The sequence below is a fragment of the Rattus norvegicus genome, chromosome 10, assembly GCF_021556685.1.
Source record: "Rattus norvegicus strain SHRSP/BbbUtx chromosome 10, alternate assembly SHRSP_T2T, whole genome shotgun sequence".
NCBI lineage: Eukaryota > Metazoa > Chordata > Mammalia > Rodentia > Muridae > Rattus > Rattus norvegicus.
Genome location: NC_141543.1, coordinates 20,091,487 through 20,107,575, shown reverse-complemented (window position 1 = coordinate 20,107,575; position 16,089 = coordinate 20,091,487). Strand labels below are relative to the sequence as shown.

At 50.1% G+C, this 16,089-nt stretch overlaps 1 protein-coding gene across 3 annotated transcripts in view; it reads right to left on the bottom strand.

The window, feature by feature from the left end:
- Nucleotides 1–26: 26 nt before the first annotated feature.
- Ift140 (intraflagellar transport 140) overlaps nucleotides 27–16,089 on the bottom strand; it is an 81,171-nt gene continuing 65,108 nt past the window's right edge. For all 3 annotated transcript variants that reach the window (XM_087569209.1, XM_087569211.1, NM_001427126.1), the window contains 12 exon segments: nucleotides 12,117–12,294; nucleotides 11,046–11,236; nucleotides 10,301–10,396; nucleotides 9,953–10,085; nucleotides 9,349–9,492; nucleotides 8,315–8,443; nucleotides 8,013–8,195; nucleotides 7,008–7,214; nucleotides 6,552–6,764; nucleotides 6,303–6,469; nucleotides 4,440–4,581; nucleotides 27–780 (listed from right to left, as the gene is read on the bottom strand). In XM_087569209.1, the coding sequence (XP_087425335.1) occupies nucleotides 574–780; nucleotides 4,440–4,581; nucleotides 6,303–6,469; nucleotides 6,552–6,764; nucleotides 7,008–7,214; nucleotides 8,013–8,195; nucleotides 8,315–8,443; nucleotides 9,349–9,492; nucleotides 9,953–10,085; nucleotides 10,301–10,396; nucleotides 11,046–11,236; nucleotides 12,117–12,294 (1,990 nt within the window). In that variant the 3' untranslated portion in view covers nucleotides 27–573.

Genomic DNA, 16,089 nt, shown 5'->3' with positions numbered 1-16,089 from the left:
ATGGGTCCTCATTGGAGAGAACCGACTCTGAGAAAACGGACTTTATTTGGGAGTCGTGGAATGTGAACAGCCATGGATGGTGCCTGGTATCCCAGTCCCTATTTGACGACAAAGGGCTCAGACCTGCCCTGGGTGGTCCTTGCTGTGGTCTCAGGGGCACTGGGATCTGCTGGAGACCATCACATAGCCAACTCCAGGCATAGTTAACAGTAACAAGAGTCCCTAGCTACCAAGTGCAGCTTGTGACACAAAGTTCTAGAAGTTTCTGACTGTTGTTGAGAAACCATGGGGGGCGGGGGGAGAAACTACTTCTTTTAAAAGGAAGTAAACCCCACAGGGGCTGCCAAGCACCCAGAGGCAGGAGTGTAGGAGGAACGACTTAAAAACACCTGCAGTCTTCCTTCTAAGAACAAAACTGAGGCAAATTCAGAAGGCTTGGGCTGCAGTGGCTGGACTCCATGGCCCACTGCTCTGCTTACAATTCAGAATTTAAAACGATAGCAACAGACAGACAGAGCTGCCTTTCAGATGACTAGCGGCAGGCTGCTGGCCTGTCCTAGGGACCTGGGCCGATCAGGGGTCATTGTCCACCTCTTCTATCACCTCCTCGTACACCTCCTTGTGGTCCTCCATGCTGTTGTGGCGGACCCGCTCAGGCATGATGCGAGATGGAGGGAGGCCCAGACCCTGGTGCACAGTGTCCACAGTGCGCTGGTCCACATAGTATGACATGTTGGCAGAAGGAAGTCTTTTCCTCATCTCCTCAAGATACTTATAGGCCTAGAGCAGAAGGAACAGTAGTTACTTGAAGCCCAATAGAGTGACCACCAGTTACTTCTGTAGTTCATGTGAAAACAAGGGCAGGATGCCGTTCCTTCATGGTAAGAAGGTTTCCTTACCAGCTAAGAGGAAAGCCTTCATTTCAAAAGGCACTTGGAGTCTCTGGTCTAGGGGTCTTGAGTATCTGTAAGGGACTCCTGTGTGGGAGGCCGTCACATTTTAGGCTCTGAGTGGCAACCCTAAACTGAACAGTTTAGAACCAGCAGTCCTGAGGGACGGTCCTTATAGCCAGGACACAAGAGTCTGGCTTGAGCACTAGAGCTGCTTTCTCTCTGGAGTTTGCTTACCGCATATGCCCCTGGGCACTTGGCAAAGGAACGGTATGGATCTCACACCCATTCTGGGGCATGTGCTTGGCTGAACTGAGGTCAGGCTGCTAATGGCGTCCATCCATCCGTCTGTCCATCCGTCCTTCCTTCCTATGTTACATCCTGATTGCAGTTCCTCTTCCCTCCCCTTCCCCAGTCTCTTCTCCATCCCCCTTCTCTCCCCCAGACTCACCCCCTCTGCTTTCCCTCAGAAAAGAGCAGGCCTCCCAGGGATAGCAACCAAATATAGCATAACAAGCTACAATAATACCAGGTACACAACATCAACACATCACAGCTGGATGAGGCAACCCAGCAGGAGAAACAGGGTCCTAGGGGAAAGACTCAGGGACATCCCCGGCTCCTACTGTTAGGATCCCCACAAGCACACCAAGCTGCTTAGCCATAACATATATGCAGGGTCTCACCTAGGTCCTCTGCTTCTTGTTTCATTTGGTCAAGTATCTGGTTTAACCTGGTTCACTTGGTCTATAATTACTTTGTCTCCTGCTTGAGTAGTCCCTGATCTTGGGCCTGCAAACTGTGGAACCATTAGTGGGTTTCCTTGGGATTCCTTTGGCTTTGCAGAGGACTTGCTTAGAGGGTAGGGGGCTGGGCCGGGCAGACCCAGCTTCCTGTGGAGCAGCATACTTATACCTCCCTATACTGTACATACATGTTCATCTGTACCTCCCTATACTGTACATACATGTTCATCGGCAAGGTGCACTGCACTCAATGGGGAGGTCAAGAGGACCTAAGTGTTTTCCACGGCTTACCCTTAGAAGGGCATATCAATTCAAGATCAGAGCAAAATTCATAGCAGCTTTAAAAAATTTAAACAAGGGTTGGGGATTTAGCTCAGTGGTAGAGCGCTTGCCTAGCAAGCACAAGGCCCTGGGTTCGGTCCCCAGCTCCAGAAAAAAGAAAAGAAAAGAAAATTTAAACAGAGTAATGAATACATATTATTTCTAGCTCCTTCTATTTTTTTTTTTAAAAAGGGTTTAACTGTGTAGCCCTGGCTGACCTGGAACTTGGTACACTAGACTGGCCTTGAACTTGTAGTAATCTCCCTGCTTCAGCCTCCTGAGTGCTAGGACTATAGACCTATGCCAGCATAACTGGCTAGATCTCAGCGTAAGTATGACAAAACTCTTAGAATGGTTTTATTGGACAGATATAATAGCAAGATGACTGTAAGGGTCATAGAAAAGAAACAAGGCTATAGTGTGCTGCTCGGCTGGTTCTGACATCAAACCATAAACCCAATGGCTGGGAACCAAATGAATGAAAGCCCAAAGGGATGGAAAATGCTGCCGCACATACTGCTTAGCTGCTGGTGGACACATGGGACACAAGGGCAAAGGACAAGCTCATTACACACCAAGGATGGCAGAAGCTTGAGAGGAGGCTGGAAGTCAGCAGCAGCAGCAGCATTAGAGGGAGAAAGAGCACGAGCAAAGGTGAGGAGGAGACTGCGGGCTGAAAGGCACTGTGTGGCCAGTCTGCAAGATGCCAAGTCAGATCAAATGAGCAAGTCTGAGGTGAGATTTTGGGTGGGCTCAGCGTCAGAGTAGTACTTAAGAAAAGGAAAGGCTGAGCAGAGCTGTAAAAGGAAGCAGATTTTGGCTACAACTCCAAGAGATGCAAGTAGATGGAATACTGGAAAGAGAGAAAAGGAAGGAAGAGAAGAAGAAAGGAAGGAAAATAAGAAAGGAAGGAAAAAAGAAAGGAAGGAAAAAAAGAAAGAAAAAGAGAAAGAGGATGGAAGAAAATCAGATTGTGTCTGATACAGGAATTGTATTTAGGAAATGAAAAGCCATGAACAAGTAGGATGATGGGACATCTGGAACACCTCACAGAGACGAGTGACGTACGCCTATGAGATGCTCAGCATCAGCCACAGGGAGACACGACTTGTCTAGAACATGAGTCACCATGAATATGTCACAGCCACAGTGGGAGAGAACTAGTCTAGAACATCAGACAGCTATGGGAGATGACTAGTGAAAGATCGTCATCCAAATGCTGTCAAATAGTCACGTCCACATAGGACATTGTTATTATTTATTTATTGGTAAAATGCAAGCTGGCTGGGGATGTAGCTCAGTGGGTAGAGTAGGGTGCCCAGCTTAAATGAAGCGCTGGGGTCAGGTTCCAGTGCTGCACAGGCAGCACAGTGGTCACACCTATAATCTCAGTACTAGGAATGAGGACGACCAGTTAAATAGTTCAAGGCTAGCCTGGACTACATGATACCCTATCTTAGCAACAAGAAAGCCTGGTTAATAAGACATGGGGCTGGTAGATGCGGGGCTGGTAGACATGGGGCTGGAAGACGTGGGGCTGGTAGATGTGGGGATGGTAGACGTGGGGCTGGTAGACGTGGGGCTGGTAGATGTGGGGATGGTAGATTTGTAGCTGGTAGACAATCCCAAGGATGAGCAAAGCCAATGTGCTGGTTCAGATTTTGTCAGCTTGACATAGCTAGGGTCACCTTGGAAGAGAACCTCCATTGAGAAAATGCCCCCAGAACATTAATTTATAGGCAAATCTGTGGGGCAATTTCTTTTTAAATTTATTTTCAAAGATTTATAGGTGTTTTGCATATGTGTATGTGTACCATGTGTGTGGCCTGTGCCTGGGAAAGGCAGATGAAGACGTCGGATTCCCTGGAACTGGGGTTACATACGGATGGCGATGAGCCACTGTGTGGGTGTGGAACCTGAATGGAATCTACTGCAAAAGCAACTGTGTCTGAACCACTGATCTCTCTCTCCGGCCCTGAATTTTCTCAATTAACAATGATTGAGGGGCTGGGGATTTAGCTCAGTGGTAGAGCGCTTACCTAGGAAGCGCAAGGCCCTGGGTTCGGTCCCCAGCTCCGAAAAAAAGAACCAAAAAAAAAAAAAAAAAAAAAAAAAAAACCAATGATTGAGATAGGAGGGCCCAGCCTGTTGGGCGGTATTGCCCCACGCCCTGTGCCTCCCTGCCCTGGCAGGTGGTCCTGGGTGGTCTACGAAAGCACGCTATGAGGAACAAGCCAATAAGCAGCGTTCTGTCATGGCGTCTGCTCGCCCAGCCTCCTGCCCTCACTTCCCTCGGTGGTAGACGTAACCTAGGAATTGTAAGGTCAAATAAACCCTTTCTGACCCAAGTTGCTTTTGGTCATGGTGTTTATCAAAGCAATAGAAAGCAAACTAGAACAGTTAGTTTGTCACCTCAAAGGACACAGTGAGTCTCAACAACCAGGTCTGTGCTCTGGAGCACCAGGAAGTGGATGAGCCTTACCATCTGGTATTCCTCCATCTGCACATGGTGCTCCACCAGGAAGCCATAGACGTCCCCGACACGAATGGTGCTGTCTAGGTCTGGCTCTTCTAGGAGCAGCTCGCATTGTCTGACGGATTCTTTGGGGTCCTCTGTGTATGTCCTAAGAAGATGGTAGACAAGGTCTGAGCCTGACCCACAACACTTACTACACACCAGGAGCTGGTGTGGGTACCTGTCCTGCAGGAGCAACTTTATGGAACAGCCAGGTGGGGTGTGTGTGTGTGTGTGTGTGTGTGTGTGTGTGTGTGTGTGTGTGTGTGTAGATAGTTTCCATCAACTATGTTAATCCCTTAATCTGTTCAACTATAATTCTGTTAACATTCACTCAGCATCTTTGGTGCTGGGTCTTGTGTTTTGATACCAAGATCTGTTGAGAAAGGGCAAATGGGAGGACGCATATAGAGAAAGGTGTGCCATCTTGAGCATGGCAGTCAGAAAAGAGCCTTCCTGTCAGAGGTGTGCACGTGCCTAGACATGGGGGTCTGTGGACAACTGCGTACAATGGTGACAGGGGGTGGGTGACTTGGAGCCGTGAGCTGCCTGGCTCCTACAGAGTCTACCACGTGGACTCAGCTGCTTCTAGCAGGCACTTGACCCTCTCTCCAACCCGACTCTTCTGGAGCTGCTCATTGTGTTCCTACACCCCCTCTCCTGCATTCTCGCACTCTGCCTTGGGCTGATGACCACTTCCTGCTAGTGTTCCTCCCCTGCCTCCTGCATCTCAGGCTGGGCCGACCATTGAGGCAGTCTTGGACTCCTCCTGGCCCCGTGACTTTCCAAGAACAGCCCACTGTGTACATGTTTAAAATGCTTTTGAAACTACTGATGGATTTCTCTTTTTTTTTTTTTTTTTTTCCCGGGCTGGGGACTGAACCCAGGGCCTTGCTCTACCACTGAGCTAAATCCCCAACCCCCTGATGGATTTTTCAAATAAGAAAAATACTTCTCTGGGCAGAAGCTGAGCTCAAAGACGCTTACTAATGTCATAGTGACCAGTGGCTCTCTGGAAAGCTGAATTATCTGATAAGAACCAAGAGTATCAGGACAAAACTATATTTGTGGCCACTAACTGAAAATGGAGACAATGTGCCACTCCTCCACACACAAGAGAGGTGACTACTGTGATTCCAGAGTCCCTACAGTCTCCTGCACAGTCAGTGGCCTCTTATTTGGGAAATCTCTGCTTGGCCCCTGTAGTGCCCCGAGAATGGCCCTCATAGACTCATATATTTAAACACTTTGTCTCGTTGGTAGAAGTGTTTGGGAAGGCTTAGGAGGTGTGGCCTGGTTGGAGGATGTGTGTAGCTGCTTTGAGGTTTTGAAGGCCCACGCCAGGCCCAGCCTCTCGGCCTACAATGTGAGGATAAATGCAAACTCTCAGCCCCTGCTCCAGCACCATGCCTGTCTGCCACGTTCTGGGCCTTGATGATCATGGACTAACTCTGAAACTTTAAGCAACTCCTCAATTAAATTCTTTTGTAAGTTGCCTTGGTCATGTTGTCTCCTCACAACAACAGAAAGATCACAAGACAGCCCTGACCAGGTCTTAGACACATCTCCTGACTTGTGCTCACTCAATCTTCATCTTACCTTCTGTGGACTAGCCCTCCCAAGATCAAACAGGCCACAGCGAATCTTACCTAGCTGTCCAAGAATTACCTGAGGAATATCTGTGGCAAACACAAGCCTGGTCTGGTCTCTTGGCCACCCTGAAGGGGACTGCAGAATCTTGGGGTATAAATAGAAGGCCTGGAGGGCATGAGAAGGCTCCCCAGGCTAGCTTGCCATCACCCTGCTGACCTGTTCCTTTAGGGGACATACCTTCGAGCCTGGATGAACCTCTTCACTAGTGTCATCTTGCTCTGTAGCTGGGCTAGCTTGGTCTCCTGGTCCAGAGGGTTCTTGGCCTTGGCTTTGGACAGGCACTTATAGGCCTCAGTCAGTGCTCCATGGGCCTTGTCATAGTTCTGGTATTCGTCAATCTCCACCTGGACCAAAGAGACCCATGAGGACCTATGGGGCTCTGCTGGGACCCTGAAATCCTGCTAGATCCCCACAGCAGGCCTGTACCTGGGCGCAGGCATCATAGAAGCCAGCCAGGAGGTCCAAGGCCCGCCCTTTTGTGTAGAAGCTAATGATATTCTTCATAATCTCTGGCTCCTTCCGCCAGTCCAAGGACTGTAGGTAATTGGCAGCCATGATGTAGATTTCCTTCTGTCTTGAGACACCCGCAAAGAACACAATTTTCTCTGTGTCTCCAGATTTGAGCAGGGCTCTCATGGCCTAGACAAAGAAAGGGTCAGGGCTTAGTTGAGAAGCTTAGGTTTTGAAAACTCCAGGAAAGTGCCATTCCAGTCTGCTAATGGGTCCCAATGCTATCAGTCTAGGTCCACTAATAAGCAGCCTTTATGGGTCCCACTCACAATCCTTCAACATCCTAGCTAGGAAGGCTGCTCCCTGCCCAGGCTGCCCAGACGTACACACAGCATACGGCCAGATGAGATAACCTGGCCCAGACAGACTTACCTTCAGCTTGTTCCCAGCCTGTGTGTACTTCTTGGTAGCCAGGTGATAGTTGCCCTGGCGCATACAGCAGTTTGCAATCTGTTCTAGCAGCTCACGCCGTGACTCCTCGGACAGGTCCTTCGAGTCCTTGGACACAGTCATCTTCTCGGCCATCTCCTCAGTGATGGTCATGTTCTGCTCTAGGCACAGCTGCAGAGCCTCGTGGTACTGCAAGAGCGCAAGAGAACAAAGGCAGGCTGTGACTGAGCTGCTGAGAGGGCCTGAGTTTCCCTTCGCATCTGCCACCCCTTCAGAGGAAGCTGGCCCCTGACTCCATGCTGGCTACTGCCTGTGGCTGAGTCAGACCTTAGCTTGGTCCTTTTTATGTGACAGACTCAGACTCAGACATGTAACTTCTCTTCACGCTATTCAATCCAGATACCAGAAGAATAATGTATTTGTTGTGGGGGAAAAACCCCAACAGTGTATATGTTTTCATTAAAAAAACATATACCTCAAAGTCAGGAGCATGCCCGTGGTCCTAGTACTTGGGAGGGTGAGGCCAGAACATGAGTTAGAGCCAGCTTGAGATACATGGTGAATTCAAGGCCATGTCTCTAGGTTTTAGAAATAAACACTATCTCAAAACTCAAACAATACCAACCAACCCCTCACCCCATATGTTGGGCATGGTGTCATATGCATACAGTTCTAGCTACTTCAGAGGCTCAGGCAGGAGGATGACTTGAGCCTAGGATTTTGAGGCTAGCTTGAGAGACCCTATCTCAAAAACCAAACAAGTCCCCAACACAGTACATCTGCTGCCTAGTTAGAACTGAAGATGTGGGGTGGTGGCAAGGCTGCTCTCACAGCAGCAGTGTTGATGTACTATGGGTGAACTGGTGAACTGGTGGGATCCCCTTGACTTCCAGCCCAAGTTTCAGCCATAGTTTTCTTGAGACTTTATAACCAAAGATAGATAGAATCACACCCCCCACCCCCACAGAGCTCCCACCGTCCCTGTACCTTCTTGGCAGCCAGCAGAAGCTCCACGGCCTTTTCAAACTGTCTGTGCTCAATGCAGAAGTCTGAGCAGCGGGCAAGGAGAGCAGGATCTGACTTCTCATCCAGGTCCTCTGCTATGAGTTGTAGGGCTGCAAACTGCTGGGTGGTGAAGGCCAGCTCCAGGGCCTTGGAGAAGTGTCCAGCCTATGGGCAGGGGTAGAGACTTAGCTGCTGCTTGAGTTCATCTAACCAGGCTTCCTGGAGCTCCATGAAGGTAGGTGTCTCTAGTCTTTGCAGGTCCCCAGTGGAGGCCAAGCACTCACCTTGTGATACAGCATGACTGCCCTGTCCATCTGCTCACCCTTCTCCTCGTAATACCGGGCTGCTTCAATCATGTCCTCGGGGGAGCTCAAGAGGGCCAAGTTCATGAGTTGGTCATCTAAGCCATTCTCCTGCAGGGAGGAAGGTGTGGTTCTGCAGCAGTTCTGGCTGGCATGCCCAACCCTATTTACATTTGTGAATTCGGCTGTATGTCGGTACTGCCAACAGATCTGTGCCAGCTGAGGTTTTAAGAAGCACGAGGCCTTACTAGGTCAGTCTGTGTACCAGCGCGTTTAGATACTTATTTGTTGTATTTTACAAAGTATTACAACACATACCCTGAGGGTAGGCATAACTCCAGAAACAAGATCTGAAGCGGCATTCACAAAAATGTCCAAGAGCTTTTGATGAGTCTCTATTTGCAAGACTATGTGCATTTTACCACTGGCTTGGGAGCCCCAGATTTGAATGACAGCATTGGAGGAAGCAGGGAAAGGAGGGGCAAGAAGAACCAGAAGTGACCTGGAAGCCAGCAGTGGGTGGAAGTATTCACAGTGCAAGCCTCTCAACCTGTGTTTGACACTGAAATCAGCAGCAGTGTGGGGAACGGAGGAGCCCTGCGTGAATATGCGTTGACACTGGGCATAGTCATGACAAGGAACCCAAGGCCTCAGACCCATAGAAACAGCAAAGCCTTTTTATGGTCTGTGTAATGTTGATGGCGTGCACAGAAAGTGTTGGCTGCAGTTTCCTCCTCCCAGGTGTTACAGCCCAAGACTGCTCCCCTACAGAGAGCTCTTACCAAGTCCGGCTAACCTCTCCTCCTCCCGCTGTCCCTAATAAACACACTGAGTTTCTGGGTTGCTAGCGGAGGCTCTCCAACAGAGTGAGCACAGCTCACCCAGTCCTAGCTGTCCTGTATGTTTGCCTGTTATTTCCTCACCTTGTTGTTGCCCAGTGAAGTTTCCGAGACCAATTAGCACAGGATACAGCACAGCAGAGCATCGTCTGCCTCGTGCCAGGAGGAACCACATACCTTGCACAGGCGGATGGCGTTGTTGAAAGCCTGTGCCCGTGTGTAGAAGTGCACTGCCTGTTTTACCTCATCCTGGCTCTCGTACTGCCGGGCAAGGTGGTAGGATGCAGCCCAGTCTCCAGTCTCGTTGGCTATTTCAGCAGCCTACAAAGACCCAGAGCACCCAGGTCTTATCTCTGTCCAGCATCCTCAGTCCACTCAAACAGGCCTAGTCCACAGGATAAACTGACAAGATATTTTGAAAAATACCTTCTTGTTATGTGTATGTGTTTGAACATAGGAATCAGTGCCTGTGGAGGCCAGAAGGCACCACATCCCCTGGAGCCAGAGCTAATGCGTGGGCGTGAGTTGTTCCACACAGGTGCTGGGAACTCAACTCTGTCCTCGGCAAAGGCAGAAAGTTCTCTTAAACTGCCTCCACCCCCTAACTTGTCTTTTCTCTTAAAATTGCACACACATACAAACATGCACACACACACACGTGTGCACACACACACGCACACACACACACACACACACGTGCGCACACACACACAGATGCAGGGAATCCAACCGAGGGCCTCGTGTACACCAGCGAGTGCTCTACCTCCCCACTTGCTCTCACCTTCTGAATGTTGCCCTGGAAGCAGTGAATACGGACCAGGGAGAAGTAGTCCTGGGCCAGCTCGTAGTAGCGCAACGCGGTGTCCATCTCTGCCTGGCTCTCCAGGTACTGGGCCCACCATCTCCACAGGGTCCTGTGTGATAACCCTTGGAGCTCAGGGTCTCACTCCCACTGGAACTGACACCCTGCACCACCGCAGCATGAAACTGGACAGATCTGGAGTCTCTCTGATCGAGGACCAGTGCTCGGATCCGGTGCACGCTCCCCACTCTGACGTGGAAGACGCCCCACAGGGCCTCATGGTGAACCTGCGCAACTGGGCGGGGCTGTCCCTGTGGGGACACTTACTTGTCCTTCATCCTATTGATGTACAGCTCCAGTGACTGCAGGTCTTCTGAGAGCATCCTAGGTACCTCAAAACGGTGTGTGTCTGACTTCTCATAGCTGTGGAAGAAGGAACTGTTCCATTTTGCTTCATGATCAGGGACTCCATCATGGAGTACAGGCAGCAGGCTGAGAGCACTCCCCTGGCCCGCAGCCCTGGGCTCCACGCACTGCTGTATGGGCTATGTGAACCAGAGTGTTAGCCATACCTCAGAGCCGATCATTAAAATTCTAGAGCATGGGGCTGGAGAGATGGCTCAGCGGTTAAGAGCACTGACTGCTCTTCCAGAGGTCCTGAGTTCAATTCCCAGCAACCATATGGTGGCTCAGGACCATCTGTAAAGAGATCTGATGCCCTCTTCTGGTGTGTCTGAAGACAGCTACAGTGTACTTATATATAATAAATAAATAAATCTTTAAAAAAAAAAATTCTAGAGCATGAACATGACTAAGCACAGCTCACCCCAGCTTTGGAAAGGGTTCTCTGTAGCACTTTTTTCCTCAGGGTTCCCCAAGCCTGGTATGTACCACACTGACACACACACAGGGTCAAACATTCCCTCCTACTACCACAGAACCAGGTTCCTGGACAGTTCCTATGGAAGCTCACACAGGCCATCCTGAGGTAAATCTTCCTTTAGAACTACCAGGGCTGCCTAACATCACCTGGGGGCGGACGCCCACATGCCCCTGCCCGTGCCCCACTCACTAGCTGAGGGCCAGGCCGCAGTCGGCGCTGGCCTCCAGGTGCTTGGCATAGTTGTAGTAGGTGGTGCGCAGGTGGACTCGGTCGTGGAGCTCTGCTACCTCCACAGCTTTCTGCCACTGGTCTGAGGCCTGGTAGAACTTGTTTAGGAGGTCGTAGCGTTTGCACTTCTTATACAGTTGTTCAGCCTCCTCCTGAGGGGTAAAGAGAGGTCACTCATCAGTCACAGTGACGATGTTTTAGATCATTCTAGGAGAAAGGGTGATGGTCACAGGAGGCTGTCAGAGAGTAACTCTGCTGTAAAGTTCATGTCACAGAACGGGACAGTAGCTGTTCCAACAAGCTCATAACCAAGAAGCCCAGCACGCCTTGAGAACACACACTTGAGATGCACATGGACACCACACACACAGCTGCACAGTCAAGAAAGGCAATGCATATCCCAGTGACACTCCAGTCACCTGCTAATAATAAGACCTGTACACCGCCAAGGGAATGTCTAAACTTGCTACAGCCTAGCTGGCCTCTGGTGGCTCCTACAGAACTCCTGTGCCTCCCTGCAAAGAAGGACGTCTTCTGGGGTTCCTACTGTGCAAAAGTGTGGGTGTAATACCTGCCCCCTACAACTCCCTGCTCAGAGGTCTGTCCTTGTATCTGTGGGCACGCTAATTCAAGGCTGCAGGCTCTGACTGTGGGGAGGGTGTCAGGATCTGTCTTCTGGGAAAGCAAGTATGTGGTGAGCTGAGACTGAAGGAGGGAGGAGGTAGTACAGATGAGACCAGAGGTCTTAGAAAACCAAGCTGATGGTTTGGACTATTCTGAGGGGCTTCTGTTTGTAGCTAGACACCTGACTGGAATACCCTGTCTCTCTTCTGCAGGGGCGAGGGCAGTAGCCAGACTGCCTATTTACTTGCCAGCCCCTCACCTCCATCTCCTTGGTCCCATGTTTCTGGACAGCTGAGGAAGTCTATGCTTAGCCATTTTTGCCCTTCTTACTGCAGGCTCAGTTTGGCAATGCAGCAAACCTCCCTCTCTGTCTCCTGGTGATGTCTGTCTGAAACTGGGACTACTCACCAGCATGCCCAGCTGTATGGCCAACATGGCCACTCTGGCTTCTAGTTCTGGTTCCCGCTCAGCTTCCCGCAGTGCTCGGGCCCCCCGGGCATGGCCCATGTTCCCTAGGCACACCTTGGCAACATCCAGCCTCTGAGTCTTCACACACATGCGTGCCATGTTCTCCCAGACGGTCTCACTGTAGACAGAGGATAGGAGGCTCTGTTAGCTTCCAACCCAGGGCTTAGGGTGTCCAGAAGCTGACACCAAGCAGGGGACCCTACATGGCAGCCGTCACGGTAAGACCGAAGACCAGGCACCACATGCCTATTGCTCAAAAATAAGGAAGGAGAGAGAGGTACCCTGAGTCTTCTCCCCGTGGCATGTCTTACATGGTGTCCTTGATCTTGAAAGCCTCTGGGGAGGAAGAAGGGAACAGACAATCTTCTGTACCTACCTCTGTTACTTTGTCTGCTTAGTGACAATGGCTTTCTTCATTTTGAGAACACAATGAGTCAGGTCAAAGACAGAACCTCTTGCTCACAACTGAGCAAGACTCTGTGGAACTTTCCTAAACTACTCCCAGTGTTGGGAACCCTACAGGAAGAAGGGGCCATGGCAGCCTTCCATCACTTCTAGACAGTCACATGTTGGTGTTTCGGAAGGTGGGGGCTGGGAAGCCCACAACCCCAACTCAATCTAGGGGTCTGGAGCAGGGCAAGCTTCTGATGTGTGGCTGGGCAATGGACTCTTCCTTGTCCCTCATTTTGAGGTAGTCCACTGTGAGCTTGGATCTTCTTGGAAAGCCCCTGCCTCAGACATAAAAGCCTTTAGTAAAGATATAACTCAGGGGCTGGAGAGATGGCTCAGCGGTTAAGAGCACCCGACTGCTCTTCCAGAGGTCATGAGTTCAATTCCCAGCAACCACATGGTGGCTCACAACCATCTGTAAAGAGATCTGATGCCCTCTTCTGGTGTATCTGAAGACAGCTACAGTGTACTTATATATAATAAATAAATAAATCTTTAAAAAAAAAAAAAGATATAACTCAGGGCAAATACTGAGTAGAGAGGTGGAAGAGGGAGCCAGTTTACTCTCTACACAGTCCCCTCTGCTAAGGCTAACAGGATTAGGCTCTTCGAACTGTAAGATCACAGCAGTGCTACAGCACAGCCACGAACACACACCTGCAGCTAAGCTAACTTCTTTTATCCCTGCCAACGGACACACCAATACACACCAACACACACCAACACACACACACACACACACACTGCAAACCACGAAGAGCAGTCAGCCATGAGGCCTTAGAGGATGCAGATGCAGACAGGAGCATCCAAGTAGAAGCATTTACCTCAACCCCTCTCATCACATTAGTGGCTCCCCCTCAGATAAAGCCTGGCTAGAGCAGCAGCCTCCTCCTAGGAAGTGGGCCACGCCAGGTCTGTCCTTTCGTAGCCACGCGGATGTCACAGAACTAAGGAACCTTGGAGGGCAGCTGCCCACACAAGGCTAGCTTCTGTTCTGAAGAGTGGGGATATATACAATTGTCGTGAACATTTTCCTAATGACCTGCCAGGAAGAAGGATGGGGAAGAGGAATCTCTACCTGTTGGGCTAAGTAGGACTGCGGGCAGCTAGATGACCCATTGACAACCCACATCTTAGATTCCCTGATTTGAACAGAAGTGGAGGGAAAGCACCATGTTAGCTCAAGCACTGGGTAGAGTAGGGGTGGCCACCATGGTGTGTGTGGGTGTCTGTGGTTGAAATTTTACACATCCAGGTGTCCTTTCTTTCAAGCCAGCATATTCTGTCCACAGGTAATTTTGACCTGTCTGGGTCCTGCAGGAACTCTGATTGGCTCCATAAATATGTATATCAAGTAACAGGATGGTAAGCATGTATACATTTTAGTAGTGACATACCTGGTGGCTATTGCTTGTTGGGGGTGAGGTCTGACCAGAGTTACATGACAGCAACACGGGGTTGAGGTGCCAGGCTAGGAGATAGGGAAGCATGCACCCCTAAATCCCAGCCCGAATCCGGCCAGCTGTGGAGGGCTCCAGCCCTCCCCCACTGCAGGGTTCTCAGCCTCTCCTGAGGCTTCTTACAGTCTGGCCTGCAATTTCGAGGACACGTAAGAGCTGTTCTGGAGGCGGTGACACGGGAGCTGGGCTGAAGACCTCTAAGGGGTGCCAGTCACCTTTCTGATTTATTGCTGCAGCAGCAGGACTCACTGTCCTTGTGCTTTTGGCTTTGGAATTCAAATGACTCATGGTAACTATAAGGCAGCACATGTGGCAAAAACCTGCTCAATGCCACACCACCCGAGATGGGGCAGCATCCGGCAGCAACCATGACCATACAGCACGTAATGCTAGTAGCTGGTCATCTAGGGCCCCAGGCAGTAAGTCCCACTCTTTAAAGGCCAACTCCCTACTACCTTTCCGTTTGGTCTCTCACAGGGAGCTCCAGGCCGCACGTTGGATCCTGTGGGATACCCACAAACCCTGTGGAACATTTCCTAGAGATGTCATCAACGGGTAAGTTTGGAATCTCAAAAGAAATTCCTGGTTCTCACTGGCACAACTCCAGCGAGCGACACAGAACTTTCAGAAACAGACAAGGGTCTGCCAGTGCCATACCAAGGCAGCTGGGATAGCTGAGTGTGCACGGCATGTGCAGTTGTGTCTACAGCAAGATGTATGAACTCTTTAAAAAATATTTGTCCTGGGGTTGGGGATTTAGCTCAGTGGTAGAGTGCTTGCCTAGCAAGCTCAAGGGTTGGTCCCCAGCTCCAAAAAAAAAAAAAAAAGAACAACAACAAAAAAAATTCGTCCTGAGCTGGATGGTGGTGGGGCACACCTTTAGTCCCAGCTCTCAGGAGGCAGAAGCAGGCAGATCTGAGTTGGAGGCCAGTCTGATCTACAGAGCAAGTTCCAGGACAGCCGGGGCTGTTACACAGAGAAATCCTATCTCAGAAAAACAAAAAAACAAACACAAAACCAAAAAAAATCTGTTTCTAATTAGTTTGTGTGCTTATGTTCTTAAAAAAGTGTTTACAAAACTGGGCATAGCGATACACACCTTTGATCCCAGCACTCAGGGCAGAGGCAAGTGAATCTCTGTGAGTTCGAGGCCAGCCTCGTCTACATAGTAAATTTCAGGACAGCCAGGGCTACATAGTGAGGCTCAAGAAAATGAAGCCAAACCAAAAGAAATAGTTTTCTCTCACTGCTTCCTAAGGCCTGGGTGTGGGGCTGGATGGAGGGGATGACATGGCCTCTTGGCTGCCTTTACTTCCCCGGGTAGCCCCTCTGCTTCTGCACTGCTTAGAAGGCAATGGGTATATCTTATCCATTTCCAGTGTTTGGGAAACAATCTGAGTGCAGTCACTGGCCTGCACACAAAGCTGGCTGGTATGTACCCTGGATTTTCTTTGCCCACCGGGAGGGCATGCACAAGGCCAGTGCCTGGTCCTTTTGTTGAATGGAAGATGAGACTTGTCTTGGTGTTGCTGGGCCTCCCTGCCCCTGTATGTGACATCACTGAAATGCCCATTATTTTCACAAAGGCCTCTGGACCAAACAGATATGAGGAGCCAATGCTGGAGGCTGTGCCAGGCAGGAAGATTTTGGGAGGAGGGCTCCTCCTTAAATGCCAGCAAAGGCCCTCTCTTACCAGGCTGAGGTCACCATGCACCAAACATGGGGAGAGTCTGGGCCCAAGAAATGGCTGCCAGCCTTCTCTACAAATGCACACTGTATTTTCTGTGGCTGCCTCTGGCCCAGGACCATCTCAACTCCCACAAGATTCCTGACATTCTCTGTATACAACCCCCTGACAAGTTCGCTCCAGGGACGGGACAGCTCCAAGTCTGGCATAGAGTTCTGGGATTTGTGCATCTGGCATAAATTCCAAGAAGTAAGCACCCTCCCATCCCTGTCCAAGTCTTGAGAATTTCCTGTTGTCTGAGTTACACTGTGTAAAG